General features: G+C 32.3%; 1 protein-coding gene across 3 annotated transcripts in view; it reads right to left on the bottom strand.

Annotated features, from left to right (window-relative positions):
- Positions 1–1,246: 1,246 nt before the first annotated feature.
- Positions 1,247–20,791, bottom strand: part of Tet (Ten-Eleven Translocation (TET) family protein) — a 95,315-nt gene continuing 75,770 nt past the window's right edge. For all 3 annotated transcript variants that reach the window (XM_026634254.2, XM_026634257.2, XM_026634256.2), the window contains 8 exons: positions 12,440–12,604; positions 10,402–10,471; positions 7,441–10,143; positions 7,208–7,347; positions 6,858–7,086; positions 6,486–6,764; positions 6,173–6,401; positions 1,247–6,047 (listed from right to left, as the gene is read on the bottom strand). In XM_026634254.2, coding sequence (XP_026490039.2) covers positions 3,794–6,047; positions 6,173–6,401; positions 6,486–6,764; positions 6,858–7,086; positions 7,208–7,347; positions 7,441–10,143; positions 10,402–10,471; positions 12,440–12,604 — 6,069 coding nt within the window. In that variant the 3' untranslated portion in view covers positions 1,247–3,793. The remainder of the gene's footprint in view (positions 6,048–6,172; positions 6,402–6,485; positions 6,765–6,857; positions 7,087–7,207; positions 7,348–7,440; positions 10,144–10,401; positions 10,472–12,439; positions 12,605–20,791) is intronic.

The raw sequence follows: 20,791 nt of genomic DNA, 5'->3' as shown, positions 1-20,791 counted from the left end.
AATGTCTTGTGTATTGTAACAAAGTTACCAAGAAATGATCTATTTATATAAAAAAAAATTTTAGAGACAAATTCAAGTAGTTTGCGTATTTTACAAGTGAACTTCATAAAAGATAATAATGAATATTAAATATTTATTAACATGTTTTTAGTTTTATATAAAATGAAATATTCTTGATAAATGTATTTCAATATTGTTTTTATAAATGGCTAGTTATGTAGATTATTTAAGAAATTATTCCAAATTTGACTTAGTTTTTACATTTTGTATGTTTTTATTATATTTCGGAGCTTTTGCTCAAAAATACAACTATATAACAACACTAATCTTTCAATATTCCTTTTCTCGATCCCTAACAATACTATATTTTAAATCAAATTTTAATTTTTTTCGAATTCAAAATAAACTTTATTTAAGTAGGCTAATAGCTCGTTTGAAGTCATTTTGCACAACTGTATTGAATGTTTAAAAATCTAAGACATATTTTCAAATTACATGCCTTTTCTCTCGTATTTCTTATATACTTAACTAGCAGACCTCTCCACGCGTTTCTTTGCTAAAACCTACACTAAATATTGATATAAAATTATATCAAAATATTCAGAGGTGTTTGTGTGATACGCGATAAAAAAAGACAGCTCTAGAAGTCGATCGTTTTGTCCGTTTTATATCTCGATTCGAACGAAATTACCTACCTTTGTTTTTACTTTATTATACAATACATGCGAACAATTTAGAAGGAAGAAATAAATAACAGCTTAGATAATTTCAGCTTAGCACTCTAAACTTGAAATGGAAGTAATTTCATTTGTTTCAGACGCTCTCCATAAAACGGAAATATAAATTGATTTAAATGGATATATATTAAATTTTTTCTACTGAAATTGGAATCTAAATATGGAATCGGAAATCACACAAATACTTATACGTCATAAAAAAAAGGTTTTATTTTATTCGTTACACAGTATAACTATAGTGATTTAGATTTTAGGCATATTATCCACATATTATTTTATAAGTATGAGATTCTTATTGATTACAATAATTTACTAATAATACAAAATTGAAAGATTCATTCAAGGATCAACTTAACGCCCCTTCGTTTTGTTGCCAAAATTTCATTTTATTGAGTATGATATATCTCGATCCATTTGATATAAAATGCAAATCTGTTTGATAAGAAGCCAATTATATTTATCGGATTGCACTTTATAATAATTAAAGTATAATAAATAAAACAACAGAGTGTCTTTTTTAAATTATTATATTAATAAATAATGGTAGTTCTATTTACATGACACATTCTTTTGTTTTGGCAGAAGAAAAAATATTATTACACAAATAAGTTCGTCGTAACTGAAACGCAACGAACATAGAATTCGCGTTTAGGATACACTTTAGAACTATCCGCATCGGTAAACTCATTATGCATCGTACAATCTTAAAAAAAACTTTTTGGTTACAACATTTAAAAATACTGGTCGTTTTTGGTTTTTGCATATCTATTACTTTTAAAAAAATCGACGACACACGTTATTACTATTCTAAAAAATCATTGTTGCGTTCACTTTTAGTTTAACGTCGTGTCGGCGACTCACACACTGAAGAAAGACACATACCAAACAAGCAGTCAAGCACTCGTGAATTAATGGTATATCACAGGTTTCTAGTGTGGCCTAAATGATTTACCTTATAAAAATTAATGTCCACAAGGATTAATATCTACGAAAACAGTTATACAACCTTCCAACAATGCATTCATACAGATACCTACTGCTGATATAAAAAATAAAACGACATAATATCATAAAACATCCGACTTGCTTAATTATTATTTTATAATTACATGTAAACAAAGTCATGTCAATAATCCGAATGCATTTAATATCAAAATCTAACTCAAACTTATTTCCAACTTCAAAAATTTTAATTTTGATTTTATACACGGTCTCAGCACCAAAAATGTTTGAGTTACATCCTTTACACTTTCATCAGATACAATAATTTAAGTTACAGTTTGTGATAAGTTCATGTGATTGCTTCTGATATGTCTCGTCACACAATGCATCTAAAGTGACCGTACGGACGTTAACATTGACATAAAATTAATAATGGCAAGTTACAGGCATTATAACCAATGATAAAATAATATCAGAATAAATTTAGGCAATTTCTGGTGAGAGCTAAAACTTTAAGCATTTCCATAAGACTGACGACAAATCGCACCATTCGTTATTTAATTTAATATTCATCACTCCTACATTACAATGTACATAGACTTCAATGCCTATTATTGCTTAGTTTTTATAAGTTTTGTTCTCAAAACTTCTTTACCTATAAATAATTTCACGTTCCAATAAATTTACCATTCAATAAATACGTACACGTAAAAAATATAAACTATATCAATAGTTTAATCTTTAAAACAAACTTTTTCTTAATCTAATTATATATTAATAACTATTCATCAGTATGTTTTTATTCATTTTCAATAATATGCCTACTTTATAATCTTTCCAAGCGCCTGATTTTTTTCGCAAATACTCTATCTTATAAATGTATGTAATTTATTAATCTTTCTTTTTTAACGTATGAACGTAATTATAACTTTTTTATAATAGCTAAATTAGCAGAACATTACTATACGCACTCGATTCACAAATAAGGTCACATTCAATGGTTCGAAAATGTGTTTTAAATATAAGAATTTCTCTTTTCTGGTGCTTGCCAGACGCACAGGCACTCAAGTAAAAAAAGTAAAGAAGGCTCTTGAAACATGCATAAAACAACTGCCCATAATTTAATGTCAAATCGTAAAGCAAATATATTAAATATTAATACCTACTATAACACTAAATTGATACAAAGCAAATGATTTCATAATGATTCACGTAATACAATATAAATAAGTTAAATATTCTAAAAGTTAAAAATACACACCTCTTAACCTAATATAAAAGCACTCGTTACGTTTGTATTATTATAACACATGCTGCCATGATCTTATAATTTTATTCGTAAAACAAAATGCCAAAACAAAACAATCGGGTAGGCAGAGGAATGATAATTAAATTATTTAAATAAAGTAACTAATAGACAGATAAAGGTACAAAAATATAAATAAAAACGATCGTCAAACGCGTCCGTCCTTCTCAGCGGGCTATGCGTTAGCCTCATTGTGTTGTTTTGTACTTTCGCTCTGAATAATGATTATAATGAATAAATTGTAGGGTTAGTATTTCATGAGATCATTGCATCGCATAACAAATTGCTTATGCGTTTAACTAAAAATGACAAAATATGCAGACAAACCGTACGCTAATGTCATTATTTTACATATAGCATGTAAAAATATAAACTTATTCGAAAATTTCGATTCGCCGGTAAAACTAAATACGTTAATATACAAATAATTCTACAGTTACGGCCTAAGAAATACCATAGATACTAACGTAGTAACGTAAGACTAGCTGAAATGCGATAAACACTATTAAAATATAAACTTAAATTACATCTTTGATTAAAAACTCACTCGGTTTACATTGAAAAATACAAGTTATAACGGTAGTCAATTCCAATGTAAATGCAATAAAGGAATTTCATGGGAACAGTGGACCAGTTTATCGAAAGTTTGAAAGCTTAAGTTCTATAAATCCAGGAACTACAAAACAATTGTGGAAAGCACTTTCCTCTAGAAGACTTAGATCAAAAGGCATATTAAACCTTACATCGCTACGGAAGGGATTTCACTCCGTCTTTTGGAAGAACACTGCCCTAAAGGGCCTGGCTTGCGTCAAGTACCAGACTCTTGGTATGGACCTGTGACAGTGCAGGGGTGCATAGGGAATAGAGTGGTCCAGGACATTGTTGTTTGTGTGTCCGTCCTCAGTCTAATCTGACCACTTTTCTTAGCAGCATTTGTTGCTTCCACTAATGCTGATAGTGAACTGTATCCACCTGGAATTAGGTTCTCATTATTTTTCCATTTTTCTGCTGTGGTAATCTGTCGTTGATCGGGCCCAGGGGTCGTCGCAGGTGACGCTGAATTTGAATTGGGACCGGGTGTACTTGGTGTCGATGGATTCAATCCCAATTTTTTTAACCTCATTTTTTCCTCCCATTCTTCGAGACCATGTTTAGGGCGATTTAAATTTCGGTGTTGATAGAAAACTAATGATATACGTGTCGGGTTTACTCGGTTTGGACTTTTGACAGCCGTGGTGGAATGCATCTCGTGTTTTGCACATTCGAATAATACACTTCCGTGACCTAACGCTATAGCGACACCTCCCATTTGACTGTCTTTGAAACATTCAAGATTATCTGATAAGCCTGTAACTTCTCCTATTGGTTCCGCTTTAGGTGGTTCCGGCGGATACGGAATAGAAAAGGGCGGAGGATATAAACACCAGTTAGGTGAAGATTGGCACCAATTAGGACTCGGATTTTGATAGAAGTTGGCGGCGAAGTTTGGATTATATTGGTATCCATAAGAATTGTAGCAATGTGAATTTCTTATTAATTCTTCTCTTTTATACTTTTCGGCATTGTAATATGCTAGACTGTTATAATCGTTGTAGGAATTTTCATACGGATTATAATGTCCATATGGGTTTGTTGAAAATGGGTAAGCGTTTGTCATTTGAGGATAATTGCCGTAACCTTGCATTGAAGTTTGATTACTATAAGAATTTTGACTAATCGGATGGAAATTGTTGCCCGTGAATTCAGCCACGGGTTTATTTGAGGATGTATTTTGCGTTTCATCATGGCTAATAGTATAATTAGATTGAACTGCTGACGTTGGGGGAACAACATTATTCATTCTGATATCATGCATACTTCTATGTTCATATCCTTGGTTTGCATGGTGCCTATCAGATGGTGGATATGGTTTTAAAAAAGTTGAATTTTCCATACCTTCATTTGGGTTAAGATATTGAGACCGGGATGGTGGCCTAGCTTTCGGTACTCGAAATAATGCACTTTCATTTTCATTAACTTGTTCCTTAGATTTAGCTTCCCAGTTTTTAGAATCAGGAGATTTCCACACACTTTTTCGAATTTCGGGGTTAGTAATTGTATCATTATTTGGCGATTTAAGTTCTTGAGAAGATGCCGGCGATTCTGGTGTTCTATGTGTTTTTTGGGAAATCTCCGTTAATCTTGGGGAGTTAGGCATATCAAATTCAGGTATTTTTTGTGATATGTCATTTATCATGTGTTGCTTTTCAGACTCTGTGTTATTTTTGTAGATTTGATCTGAGTTTGTATCACTACGATTTGAATCTGGACTATAGTTATTAGGTGGCATATTCAAATGAGCTGTGGTCGAATCTGGGTCTTCCTTAACGACATTGTTAAATATTTCAGTATTATCAAAATCAGGCCATTGCTGTTGAGGTGCATTCATTGGGCCTGAATTATGAGTATTAAATTGTTGATCTCGTTTTTGTAATGCAGGCGAAAAACTCGGTAATTGATTGGGATTTGAATTTTGACTGTTGTTCTCCATTAAAGCAGGGACATGATTCGGATTATAGATAGTACTCTGGTTATGAAGATTGTAACTTTGATCGTAAGGATTGTATGGTGAATCTAACACAGTACTAGAAATTTGGTTGCTCTGTAATTGTGCATCAGTGAAATTGTCTATCATAGTAGCCATATCAAGTAAAGCAGGATTCCCTAAGCTTGCATTCATTAGTCCGGGATTAAGACCGTGCATATTTGGATTAACAAAGGCAGAATTATAATGAGAATTATTGGAAAAAGCCGAATTATTCGATTGACTTAAGGCAGGTGTATTAGCTCTAGGTGAAGCACTGCTTTGGCTTCTCGGACTGGCGTTATTTCTGACATCATTTGGTTGTGGAGTCTTAGGTGCAGGTGTTGTACATTGAGGTTTTTTCTGATTACCCGGACTCTGTTGAGGCGTGTTTGTAGACGAATTATTCGAATCTGAATTTTCATCATCTTTTCTTTTTTTACCATGGCGTCTACAGGGTTGTAGAGGAACCGATCGAACCCGCACTTCCATAGGATATCTAAAACATAAAATTCATCCATAAGCTTTATGTATTATAATTTGGTGGTTTAAATATATACCTCATTACATATTTGTTGTATATCATGCAATTATTAAAATAAAAAAGTGTACATCACCACTCACTTGTCCAAGACTTCTAGAGCCCCACTTTTCATCTTTTCTTCCTGAGCATCCTTTGAACCAAACTCGTCAGTAGTGTCTAGAACGTATAGCGGAAGGACATGTAATTGTTCGTCGTTAGGTTTTGAAAGTGCACGATGTTTGGCAAGGGTCACGACGGCAGTACAACCGTTGTTCATGTTGTGTAGATCTCTATGCGCATGAGCACAAAAATCTATGCAAGCTGTTACCCCTAAAATGGAATTAAGTTATATTATTGTAATTTCTTTTTATTTGTGTCCTCTAATATGGGTCATATATGGACATTGAAATCTACCTGAAAACGGTCGTCCAGGCTTGAAACCTAATCGGCAATCTGAAGCTTCTTTCTCGAACTGACATTGATTATCAAATGATTTAGGTGCAAGGTTCATATACAATGGGCTCAAAAGTGTTGCCAAAACGTGCATACGCTCCTCAATCTCGCTCTCCTCAGTTTTGACCGAAAGTCGGAACTTGCGGACAGTTTTTGAACGGGCGTATTTGCATCCATTGTAATACATGGACCAGGAGCAACCGAAACTATAGGATGCGCCGCATGTTTCTGGATCAAGACCTGAAAAAAAAAAATTAAATGATTTTTTCGACTGTTTTTATCTTTTCTTTTCTGAAATAAGGCTATAAAAATCCTTATTGATCAGATACTTACCTTGACATGCACATGTTCTGTTTTCGTTTGTCGCACATCGACGTGTTGTTGGCAAACCATATCTATTCAGTTTATGAGATAACAATGTGTAATCTAAGTCAGCTTCGGATTGTGGAATTCCTTCCCAGGCTACTAAACACACTACTATCCATGATGTAGCACATTTGTGGCCATTACGAAATTTGACGACGACTAATACTTTTTCTGTATAGTTAGAGCGCCGTATGACCTGAAATTGAAAGACTTAAATAATTTATATTCCGTTAAATTGTTTGATTTTGGTAAAATTTGAACTATATACTAATCAATTATTAATATAATAAAAAGTGTGTTTTGATCCATACACTCACCCACTTAGCCATAGGGCAACCTTGGGCAGTTTTGCCCTCTTTTCCAGTATAGCAGATTTTTTCAATTCGTAGTTCTTTGCCAGATAGCCCTGTACGTGCTTCAAGGTCTTTTCTCAGTTCGGACAAAGATGCTGATGCTCCTGTAAAGTAAACATTTCTGTTAAAACATTTGCAATCAATTAATAAAGATTTATTATATATATTCCTTAAAATATTTACAACATTCTGTTTACCTAAATGAGTGTAGTAGCTGCCTGGTTCTGGAGGATTTTTGTCTGCTGGGAAGCAATTGCAATCTGGTACTTCCGTCCTTGAATTATTTTTTAACCTTTCCAAATTATCCAAATATTCCTTAGAATAATTGAATTGATTTTCCTTCGTATTTTTGATATTTGATTCAGGCACTGGAGTGCCGGGTTTAGATTGGTTTTTAGAATCCGTTTTATCAGTATTTTCAGGATCGTCTTCAAGAATTTCATCTTTAGTTTGAAGGCCGGGACAAGCTCCATCTCTTAAATGTTCTGGTGGAGGATTTTTGGTAGATCCCTGTCTACAACAAGCATAGCCTATTTCATTTCTAATAGACACTGGTCCCCCTTCCCCTGTAAACATGTATGGTTCATTTCTAGGTGGACCGTAGTTTAAATTTTTATATATCTTGTGTCCAGGTGGGGAATGTTCTGATTTAATTTGTTCTATATAATAAGGTGGTTTGGGATCAATAGGGGTGCTCCGTTCAGAATTATCCGATTCTTTTTCATGTCTAGCTTCATAATTTCTATTATATTTCTGAAAACCTAAACTCTCTTGTATTCTTGGGATTTGTGCGTAAACGTCATTTTTATTATTTTTTCTTTCATAAGGACCATTCTGAAAGTTCTGATAGATCTGAGGTTTCTGGTTAAAGTTCTCATGTTTTATTGTTGATATTGGCGGTAAAGCCGTGACTTGGCCTTGTCTGGAAGAAATGTTGTTTGAATATTCTTTATAAGAAATATTCGCAAGCGTTTCGTTTGGTTTTGAATATACGTTTTGATTCAAATGTCTCTGAGGTTCTATTTTTATTGGATCTTTGAAATACTGGAAGTTATCTGGTATTTCTAATTTAGGTATTAGAGGTGCTACTGGATGTCTAAATTTAGGATCATAAGGCTCTCTATCATAAGCTCTCTTTTGTGCGTTTACATCACGCGAGGATGCGCAATTTTGTTGATTAATGTCGGATACTGGTCCAATAAGCATCTTTGATTGAAAATCTTTGCTATCTTGTTGATTATAACTTACATTACTATCACTACCGTACATTTCTGCATATTTTTGCGCGTCATATGGTATATTGGTATATGCTCCATACTGTGGTCTCATATCAGTATAAGACGGTAATTTTTGAGATGTTTTAGATACAGTCTTAGACAAATTGTTTTTTTCATAACTTTTCGAGACTTCTGTCCCCCCCTCCCATACGTGGTGGCCACCACCTCCGAAGTCACCCAAACCATAAGCGTGGGTGTTTTGTGAATAATTACCAGCGACAGATATACCCTGTTCACCTATACGGTAATTATCTCGGAGATGGTGGCTATACGATAAAAAATGACCGGTGTTATTTCTATCTTCAGTAACCCCACTTTTTCTATCATCGATAACGCGAGGGGGTCCCTCTCCGGGGTCGCCTTTATCTGGTGGTGTATTTGTGCCATCCCTTATATGGTTCTGTTTATTTAATATCATTGTTTTTAATCTAGAATTTAAGTTGACCCTGTCTGATTGAGAGAACATCTGCTGTTCGGCTTCTTCTTGTCTGTGTTGCTGCATTTGTTGGTTTTGAATTTGCTGGTTTTGATGGTTTTGAATTTGATTTTGTATCTGTTGCTGTTGACTTTGCATCTGATTAATTTGTTGTTGATTTTGCATTTGTTGATGGCTTTGGAGCTGTTGTTGATTCTGTAATTGTTGTTGATGTTGTTGATTTTGCATCTGTTGTTGGTTTTGTATCTGTTGTTGATTTTGTAGCTGTTGTTGATTTTGTAGCTGTTGTTGACTTTGTATTTGTTGTTGGCTTTGTATTTGTTGTTGACTTTGTATTTGTTGTTGGCTTTGTATTTGTTGTTGATTTTGTATCTGCTGTTGATTTTGCAATTGTTGATTTTGCAGCTGTTGTTGATTTTGCATCTGTTGTTGATTTTGTAACTGTTGTTGATTTTGTAATTGTTGTTGGTTTTGCAATTGTTGTTGATTTTGTATTCTTTGGTTATGCTGCCATTGACGTTGCTGCCAATCGTTTTGGTTCTGCGCTTGTCCATTTTCCGTATACTGCCCGCTAGTATAGTTGCCCGGATACCCGTTACAATCGAGTGAAGCTCGCGGACCGTTGCTCCCCTGCAGGTATCCAGGCTCGGCGTTTCCCGAATGCTGTCCATTCGAGGCATTTTGTTCTTGTCTCTCTCCTTCATTATTCGTATCACCTGAGCCATTTTCTCCATTATTGTACTCTTCCGCATGATCTGCCGTATACTCGGTTCGATCGTAGTTTTGTTGACTAACCGTATAGACAGGGGTACCAGATGTGGCCACTGAACTTTGATAAGAGGCAGCTGAAGCAGGCCTGGAATCATTGCCAGTAGTAACTCCAGGAGTAGAAGCCTGTTGTGCATATTGTTGTTGATACTCTGTCGTATAAAGTGGAGCTCGCGGTGATGGTACGGGAGTATATGCTCCACGGTTCGATGGTGGTCTTTGTGCTGGAATAGTTTGAACTCCAGCTGGATAATAAGCATTGTTTGTGACATCAAACGTAGTAGCGACGTTTTGGACGGTGTACGTGGTGTTGGCTTGGTAATGAGGAGATGTTGCGTAAGGGGTATGATTTCCTTGATAGTCTAAGGTCGTTTGGCCAGTCTGGGTAGGAAGCTGCTGTATAAATTGATTCTGCCAACCTGCAAAAATTTATTTTAACATATTTTAATTCACATTTGACGAACGTTGTAAGTAATAAAATTGCAAATACAGATCTTGTCATTAAAACACTCTTCATTAGAGCGATGTCGGTCAGCTAATCCGCTGTCAGCGTTAATTATATTGTTTATGTATAGTATACGTCCTTGTTAAAATATTTTTAAGTTTAGACGGCTTTAGGCAGCGACGTTTAATTTGCCCGAATAAAATTTTAATGAATAGTAAACACTAACACGTACCTTGTGAAGGATCTGTTTGCCAGGCTGTAGGGAATCTGTTTGGGTCCCCCGCATAAAATGGCATTGGAGCCTGCAAAAAAAATCATGTTAAAGTTTCATACTGTTGTGTGAATTATTGTGTTATTATAAAAAAACTTATCTATATTCGAACTCATAACAATCGGCTTGGAGGCGCTATATGCTAGTAGTGGGTCAAGGCCGTGCGAGGACCTCGGACATTGTTTACCTAATTACCTGTGAACTGCCCTAACGTAATCACGCATCGAGGTCGACAAACTATGTATTTATGCCCAATGGCAAATACAACGATTGCTATATAAAAATAGTTTTATTTATTATAAGATGGTGTTTTTATCGATAGGTGTCGATCGGACTTTAAGCAAACTCTATGTTTTTTGTTTTGATTTTATTTTGCTATGGTAGATCGTTAATATATCTTCGTTTTGTCAATAGCGATAAAATTAAAAAAGCAAAGCATACAGCGAGCCATTTGAATTTTTATTCTACCGGTGACCTATTGCGAGATGTTTTTCGCGAAGGAAAAGAACTTAACATAAGTTTTTATAAGTGGAGTTTAATTTTCTTAGGAAAAATTTATTCTCATTTTGAAGGTAACTTTTGATATGAACGGGTATTTAATATTCTTATAAAACATAATTCGTATATTTAATGCTACGACGTTTAGTCTTTGTCGTAAAGGTAGTAAATTGTATGTTATTTTTACTTTTGCATAACCAAAAGTTGCTACTCAAAATAGAATTTTATGAAAAAGAAAGATGCTTCAGAGATACTATTAAATATAAAACTTAAGTTCCAAAATTAAGGAAAGGCGCCGAGCAAACATGTTACAGCATTAGTCGGTTTTATAACAGTTGAACTTTGAAGATTTTAATTTCTTTACAAAACAGGAGCTTTGCGAAGTTGAAATTTCATTAACGAACGTTCCGCCACGACACGAACTTAATTGTTTGCTTCGTTAATGAATGTGGTTTTTATTGTTTTTATAATCACATGACCAATTTAAATATATTATTATATAATGTAAATTCACAATTTAAAAGAATTTTATTTCACTCGTAGGCGATATCTAGTTGTTGACTTAGTTTGAGATTGTCGAATTTTCAATATTTTAAATAACATGCATCGAGCATAAACGATATTCACAAGTGCAGGAAATATGTTCGCTTGTAAAACTACTTGCAAACGATATAAAATGCGTCGAGTTTCGATTGGGGACGATAAATTGGGCGCGACTGTGCCCGGAATTGCTCAAGTTTGAGCGTCGGTGCAAATCAACTGTTGAAACTTTTTTGTCATGTTAATTATGTATGGAAGCAATGTTTATTTCTATTTTTTTTTAAACGAGATTTGGTAATGAACATTTTTCGTTGCTTTTTTAACGTTCTGTAAAAATAGGATCTACCCTTTTAAATTCCAATCGGATTGAGAATGGATTAAATTTTTCATAATGCATAATAGCATATGCGAAAAAACATTACCATAATAATTTTACGATATTTATTTATATCCGCAAGATTATATAAATATATAATCGGATATAAATATCATATAGTCAGTATTATTTAGGAGAATAATTCGAAATAATTTAATCATGTAAAAATGAATTTCGCGGACAAACAAACTGCTTAAACTGAATTATAATTATGAAAAGCGGTTGACGTTGTTTTTGTATTGTCGAAAAATGTAATAGGGTAAAGATAAACAAATTAAACAACTTCTTTGACGGGACCTCGCATATTTCATCTACAAGAAATTTGATTTAACGTCACCAAGAATAGATAATTTATGTATTATATTGTTTCGGCTGCTTTTAAGATGTTTGAATTAATGCTTATTAGATTTTAAGTTCAAAACTCTGGTTATTTTGATGGAACTTTTAAGCTAATTCTAATTAATAAATAAAATATTAAGTATTTATTTGCAAGGACCATGTCTGTTTAACAGAAAAGGGTTTATTTTTCGGCGATTACAAAAACTGTCTTTGCTAATATTGATTTGGCTATATTTTCAAACATACCATGGGTTGGCTTGGATGTTCCTGTTTCATGGCCGGTGTGGTGGCTGGTGCAGGGCTAGGTGCAGCGGGCGCAGCAGGGCCCGGAGATGCGGCGGCTGGCAGTCCAGGGCTCAACCCGACCGCTGATGATACTCCTCCGCCCAAAGGCTTACGACCGCGGTAGCTCTGCAATTATTAGGCGCTAACGTTAGAACAGCGGAAACAGGTAAATATATGTTTGCTATATCTGTTATAAAAATACTTTTGTAATAGTTAGTAGCATCATTAAGAATAAAACTTTATTCAAATTAAAACATACATTTAAGAGTCAACATTGAACTTTGCAACTACAATTACATTTAAAGGAAAGCTATGCACATAATACTTTTATAAACGAAAAGTAATGAACTAAAGGTAGCGGTAACTAGAAAAAAATGTTCTAATTTTATTTCCCACGACGAAATGGTTACAAATATTTATATACATGTGTGATTATTAATTTAATAATAAAAATAAAAAACAATAATGCGGATTGATGTTCAACAGCAGTAAATTGATATTTTTAAAAATAAAAATGATAATACATATTCATATTTATATTCTAATCCAATAAAAATTTATTAAATTACGTCTTCAAAAAGGTTATAAAAGACTGAACAATGTCGTTCTTTAGAGATTATTCTCTTTGAAAGCAGGTCTCTGATTGGTGCATCCGACCGACCAGCAACCCGAGATCCATACACGCCCGTTCGTAACATCAAATTGGAAATAGAAAATTGAAGATTACAAGTCGTGTGTCATTATTTTATATTACTAGATGTAATGACCCTAATTTGCGGTGATTATTACATTATTTCGATCCTTTAAAGTATGTAGACACGCGTGAAGGAAATGCTACAATTAATCTCTATTTTTTTTCTCTTCCAGTAACAATCAAATGTCTTTACTTTGTTAAAACTATTATGATGTTAAAAGATCATAATAGTTTCATGTGTTTTCAAGACATAAACAGATTATGTATTTTTTTTCTCTTTCCACAGATGTTTGTGTCGATTGCCTTTTTGAGACTCTATTTTCTGTTATAGGTACTCGTACGATTTGTTTTTTATTGTTCCAATATATTCTTATTATGAATTGTTTACGATATGTGTATTTATGTAACTACATGATTGCATTTGACTGCATTAACAAGCAAGATGTGTTTCATATTAGTGTCTTTGTAACGCAGTTGTGAAAATGATGCTTGCGTTTTGTGCGCTTGTACTTGCGATTCGTGAACGTTAAAAACATTTTAGTGTCATTAATTAAGTAAGTAGGAAATATTGAATGTTATGTGGTATACATATTATATATTTCCACAACAAAGTTAAGGTTCAAAATTCCATTAATAAAGAAGACAACTTCTTATAACCAAAATATAGTTACACAGTAATTTAATTTGAAAAGCCGTAACGTAATGATAGAATAAGGATGAAATGAGTGTTGATTATATACATGGTGTTCAAACAATAGTGCGATTGGAATAATATTAGGTTATTTCAGTTATTGTGTTCATTCACCGTGACACGATTAAGAGTCTGTTTCGGATCGTTGCAGTTATAACATGCTTTGTTAGCATGTGTTCAGATATTTATTAAACGTCGAAGAATTAATTCTGGAACTATCCATATTACGCCATAAACTGTTGCTTTTGGTAATAATTAATAGTATCAGTTGAATGATTAATTTATTTGACTGTTCTATGGCCTCGATGATACTGTTTATATATAATTATTTCAGGTGATATTTTGTTAATTTGCCGTAAAACGACCACTTAAACCATTCATATCATATGCATTCGTCTAATATAGTTTCATATTTCATATCGATAATTATAAATCATAGGATTAAGCGCTGTTTTTTGCCCCAATGTTGTTCATACAAATTTGTAAAAAAAATATTCTGGGTGGTAAGATCTATAAAAGTATTACAAAGGACAAGTATAAAATTTTACCTGAAGAATGAGAATAAAAGATTCATGAAGCGTAAAAAGAAGTCTATTTCGGTTCATTAAAAGCGATTGCGATCGAGACCAGCTGATGGTTGAAGATGTTAGTTTATAAATTATTATTGCTCCATTACATTGTGCTATCATATTTCCAACAATACTGACTTTATTCTTGAGTAAGTATTGGATTATACTTAATAATCGGGCTCGACGAGATTATTCAATTAAAGCGGAAAATCTTAGTTTCGTTTATTATAATTTGGTAATAAAATGTTGTATATCAAATTTCTTTTTGAATGTTTCGTCGTACAAATCATCATAATTTGTATTAAAAAAAATACAAACCATGTGTTACAGAGAGAGGTTTTTTTTTATTTCACTTGAAGTATTTTTGCATTTTTGTGAGTTTTAATATATATATTTTTAATTTGACTAGTTAAAGGTTTTTAACTTTGGCTATAAAAGTAGTTTGACAGTGCCATGAGCCTCTTTAGATTCGTTTCGTGGACTGTTAATACGAAACTATAATTTAAATTATATTTCTCTAAAGGTGTATGCACATCGCGAACAATAAGTCAAAATTTAGGCCTGTGCGACAAAGGCCGTCCATTAACAACAAACAAAAGCTCATTGTTGAGCCACAACTTGCCCTGCAAACTCTGCTTTTGTGTAACTTTGTGTAAGCGCCTTTAGCTTTAATTTTAATTGCCTTTATGATAAATTTATAGAATATTATGAAAATTGTCATTGTTTTAGAAACATTATGTTGGGTTTTTTTTTCAATAAAATATAGAAATGTAAATTTAATTGAAATAAGATTATAATAACAACTCAACTTCGAAAGCGCTTTATATTTAACCACATATTATTTACATATTATTTAACACAAAATACTATTTTTGTAAATAAAATGGACTTGTATATAGCTGCAGGTGTATTGAAAATCGCGGTCCGGTCTGCCGAAGGTCACAGTAACTTTGATCTTTTTGGCATGGTATCAAAACGCGTAAATAAACAATTTTGTGTGACTTAAGAATTAATTTCGAGGTATTGTTTGCTTTTAAAACACGATTTGCGGTCCATATACATTATAATGATGTATGATTGGTTATTATTAGCCTATGCTAGTTGGCAAACTAATTACTCAACAGTACACAATGAAAACAAACCGGTCAAGAGACATATAAAATAATATTGTAAACATGTATTTAAACATATTTTCTATTTTTTAACAAACATGCGAAGGTACACTTGCGGCCTCGTTAGATAGTGTTATCAGCAGAAGCGATGGTTTCCGTCTAAAATAACTAATTAATCACAAGCACCGTAGCATAGTGAAAATAGGACGCGATAAATCTAAACCCAAGGAAAAAATATATTTTTTACTTGATAATTGGTGCATTATTTATTAAAGTCATATAAATTCTACAGTATAAATATTACACAGATTCTATTTAGTGAAAATTGTGCTATAAACTTATAAAGTGATACACAAAGTCACAATTAAGCCTCATGAGCACGTTCATTTTTTAATATCCTATTATGAGAATTGCACAGATATTTTATTTAACGAATGTAATTATAGAACACCTGGATTTAATAAAATCTTTATTGTTGTACGATGAACTCAAACAGCTTTATAAAAAGTGTCGCTTCGAAGGTTCTGATATTATTTAATATAGTTTATGAACCAAAAATAAATTTTTTGGAACCATCTACCACGTTTTAAACAGATAAAAATTTAAAATGGGTGCGTTTGGAGGAAATGCTAATCTCGCACCACGATCTTTGATAAAACAGGATAGTAAAAAGCTCGAAATTGCGAATATATGTAAATATAGCGGCAGAGAAAGGTCATATTTTAGGCAAAGTGCGCCGCGGGCAATAAACGGGTCTCATTACAAAAATATTATTCAGCTATTCCGCAAATGTTTTAAATGGAAAACGTTGATTTTAGCGTGGAATTCGTCGCTTTGTGTGTTTAATGTGTAGTTCGGATGCTTTTCGTGTTTTGATATAAAATTTAAATGAGAAAACGCAATGATTCAAAAAAAGAAAATAAAGAAGAAATAATATGAATAAAAGAAACGAAACTCAAGGACAAAGCGTCATAGTTTAATAAATGTTTATATACGTAAAATGGTTGGACAGCTTCAAAACCTAAAAATCTTTAAATCGATTGACAAATTCGTTAGTAGTAAAGACAAAATCAAGGAATAGAAAATTAGCCATTAGCCTAGTCTATTTATACAATACCTATATAGTATTGTGAAAGAACATCAATAATCAAAGGTACATTAGTTAAAAAATAATGATCAACGTGTGTACAAAATTTATGTGTGTTCGATTAGGTAAAACTTATTTAAAATCAGTTGCAAGATTTGACCCACGCATATTAAAAGTTTAGTTAAAGTAAAAGCTCATAAAAAGAATCAAAAATCATTTTACGTCTAAGAAAATACAATTTAATAACGTAACAGCACATGTTACGTTAACAAAACATTTATTATTTTACTCGTAATCGTATATTATATGTGACATTTGCAAATTTACATGTTTTGTTTGGCGCGGCGAGGAACCAGAGCGTAGATTTCTTTGTTTTATGTTTCGAAATACGTTTTGATTTACATTTTCCCTATACAATCTATTATTGAATATAATTAAATTACTTCTGTAATTAATGTGTTTATAAATTGGTAGAGGATTCTTCGCTTTCACTTACAGTAATAATGGTGATGACATATTCGCGTGATTTTAATCGAATTATATATGTTACGAGCATCAATTCTGTAATATATGTACATGTCTCATACAAACTGAGATTGCAGATTGGTTCTAATTAACAGTAATGAAAATATTGTCAGTTTACTATTCGTACCATATTCTGATTTAAAGCTAAGCATAAAGATAAGAAAAAAATTATCGTATTTACATACAAAGTAAGGCGTTATTCTTATAAACCATGAAAGTGACTTATCACCAATAACTATGATAAAGCAATGTAACCTACATAATGTACCTATAGTGACAGTTGTAGTCTGATTTGAACGTTATACCTTTGAAATAAAGTTCAAAATGAGTCAGCCGTTACGTACGTGACTCGGGAGTACGTGGTCAGAACACGTGTGTAACCACGTTGGCCGATATTTATTCCTGCCCAAGGCGGGAGTGCTTGTACAAAACGCCACATTGTGATATAGCTGCATTCTGATTTATAACTAATATCATATCTCAAAAAGACTATTATTACCTGTACTCAATTGTAAATATTATTGAGTAAGGTATACATACCCAGCTTACGTCTTTTATATGGTTGATTAACAATGTACATAAAAAACATGTGTTCGATTCTGAAGTGTAATGATATTACTCAGAAACAAAACAAAGTTTCCCTATTAATTGTATGAAAATGTTAAGAGAAAAAATGTTTTCATACGAAAAATTGAATGCCCATTGTTATGGAAAACAGTCCATCTTTAAAGTAATGCTATCTCTATCTCATGTATAATGAATAAGAGAGATAACTACATAAGATATACCGTGTGTATGTAGGTTTTCTAACAATCGTACACTGTGTTAGTTGTATGGAAGATTGTTTATGGGAAGAGAGACACAGAAAAGAGGTCAAGTCTTTGTGTATGATTTCGAGTGGATCTGCATAATAATAGAAGATTATCATCATTTTACAGCGTTACAAATGGTATTGATAAACATAGAAGTATAAACTCATTTATGGATGAAGGTATATAAGACCAATCTAGAACCCGTAGTTGGATTGCGTTGATTGAAATTTCAAACAATTTTTTTTCTCAACGATTTAATAAACAAATCTTACAAATTATTTATGTTATTATATTGACTTATAGTAAGAAATTCCATGGCCACTCCTACCTCCCAGAACCACGTTCGCTTATGATGATGGTTGGTTTCCTTGAAATCCGGGCTAAGCATAAGGATTACTTACCTTTTTAAGCCACCTTTTTCAACCCCCTTAGGAATTGTTTACGCAAATTCGGTTTCAGTAATTGCTTTTGTCGTGGTTTTTTCTTATTTCTTGTCAGTTAGGAGACTCGCGTAAGTGCACCTCATACGTGTTCATTCAGTCATGAGATATTGATTTATATTCGCAAAACAATAAACTTCAAAAAATCTGATGTTAAATTATAACATGTAAGTAATTTAAATCTAAAGCGTATTATACAAAGATAATGTTCGTTATCGCCGTAGTGACGCGGGTATATTTATTTTGGTAAATATTCATATATTATATATAGAAATGGAATATTAGACCTGACATTAACATATGTAAATATAAATAACGTTTATTTTAATAATCAATTAGGAAATAAAATTATTTGAAGAATTTGATTTTTGTATATATATATATATTAATACCAGGAAAATAGTTCAAGGTGATTTCGTTTAAATATTCGATGTAGAAAAAACCAATTTGGTAGTAAAAACATTACGATTCACTAGGATTTTTAAAGCTTCTCAAGTGAGTACCAAATCCAAGCACTTGCTTGGTTTCTCATTATCATATATTTATCAAATTAGAAAACTGTAAGCGAAATATTAAATAAAAGTATATTATGTCTTATACATAACTAAGTATTTTATCATACTTTAACTCCAGTGAACACTTTTATAGCTACGTGGTCAAAAATGAGAATTTTATATTTCAAAGAGACATACAATATAAATACATACAAACAACTAATAAAGTTACTAGTTAATGAAATAAAATTGAAACGTTTATATTTAATTACGTCATTCATTGATACCATTTAAATAACTTGAAGGCTATTTGTATTGTGCTACGATTGGCTCCTTAACCTTCCTAGTTGAGTCTATTATGATCTTGAATTGATTGCTTCCGCACGTTACATAGTTATAGGTCTCAGAGTCAATTTTAATCCAATTATGACTAATATCTGTCTACACTCTTTTAAGTTTTAAGATAGGCCGAGACACGCAACGTGGAAAAGTATTTTTTTTTTATATTAATCGAATAAATATACCGATAGTTTCATAATTTATAAATACTTTACCGTTTAAAAAAATATCATATTCTTCGAATGAAAAATCTATTTCACTAGTTTACGTAGTTTTAATAGTTTGGTAGGTTTACGCGTTTCTTTTTGGAAAAAATGTAAAATACAATATGGTAATATTATCTATCAATATTATATACGTTAAAATTATACAAATATTTATTTCTAACATACTCTTATTCTGTCAGTTAGGGTGAATAGTCAAAATGTTGATCCAGATCATTTTCTACCATATTTATTTAATATTTTGACATGTATTGAATTCTAGATTTCTGTTTAATAATTCCGTTCCCACGATTAACCTTACATAAATATATCATGCAAAAAGTTTGAGTTCGTATTTTATTTAAGTTTATAATTATAGTTCACTTCGTAATAACTCATCAGGATTTTTTTTTAATGTATTCAACGTCTTTTCTTAGTCTAGTCAATTCAATTTTGACGTATACATATATCATTGTTCATGATGTTCTATAAAAAGTAAACTAGTTTGTTTAGGTTTTGTCTCTTGTCTTCTAAATCAGCCATTATTGATTAATCGGACGTCGGCATATTTATTAGTAAATTTTAGTAATATATGTAACTGGATTAAAAAGGTATGAACACACCTGATCGAGTAAGGGGAACGGAACGATGCGGTATTTTCTGTAATACTACGGCCACACCTATGCGATATAAGGAATTCTAAGTATCGTAGTTGTTTCGGTGGTTGCACCGATGCAGCCGTAGCTTTATATTGGATACAGCGTCGTGATTGCTTTCGCTGCACTTGGGTGCGCAGGTGTTTCATACCGTATTTTCATTACACTTGTTATTATCTTTCTCCCTCTTCCTATCTAATTAACAATTAATTTAAATAAGATAATTCATCAAATTTAATGGAGAAAATTAATTTTTTTGCTTTAATTATTTCAACAGTTAACCTACGGTGTGCAGTGGAGTATAGCTTATTAAAAACAGTACACAGGTTTGAAAGACCTTGTACAAGTTCATGTGGTGAGACAACCACACACTGATTTGTTAATATATGCCGTGATAATACTTGGTTCTACTTTTTTCTGTTTGAAATACGAGCAAGTCGGTGTTATGGTAAACATTCACAAGAAAAAAAATCCTGTATTTGATTATTTAAGCTAACTATGTAACCAATATAATTCTCGCAATACAAGTGACGATGAAATATCATGATTTGCATTTTATTTAGTTATAGTTTTGTATGCTAGACTTTAATATGACTCTACATTTCCCATGACAAGGATTCAATTGATATTTTGTGTTATTAAACGATATCATTATTTAATAACTGACATTCAAGACATTATAGTTTAATAA

The sequence above is a fragment of the Vanessa tameamea genome, chromosome 6 (assembly GCF_037043105.1).
Source record: "Vanessa tameamea isolate UH-Manoa-2023 chromosome 6, ilVanTame1 primary haplotype, whole genome shotgun sequence".
Classification (NCBI taxonomy): Eukaryota; Metazoa; Arthropoda; class Insecta; order Lepidoptera; family Nymphalidae; genus Vanessa; species Vanessa tameamea.
Note: the sequence above shows the minus strand (reverse complement) of the source record. Positions and strands in the feature narration are given on the sequence as shown.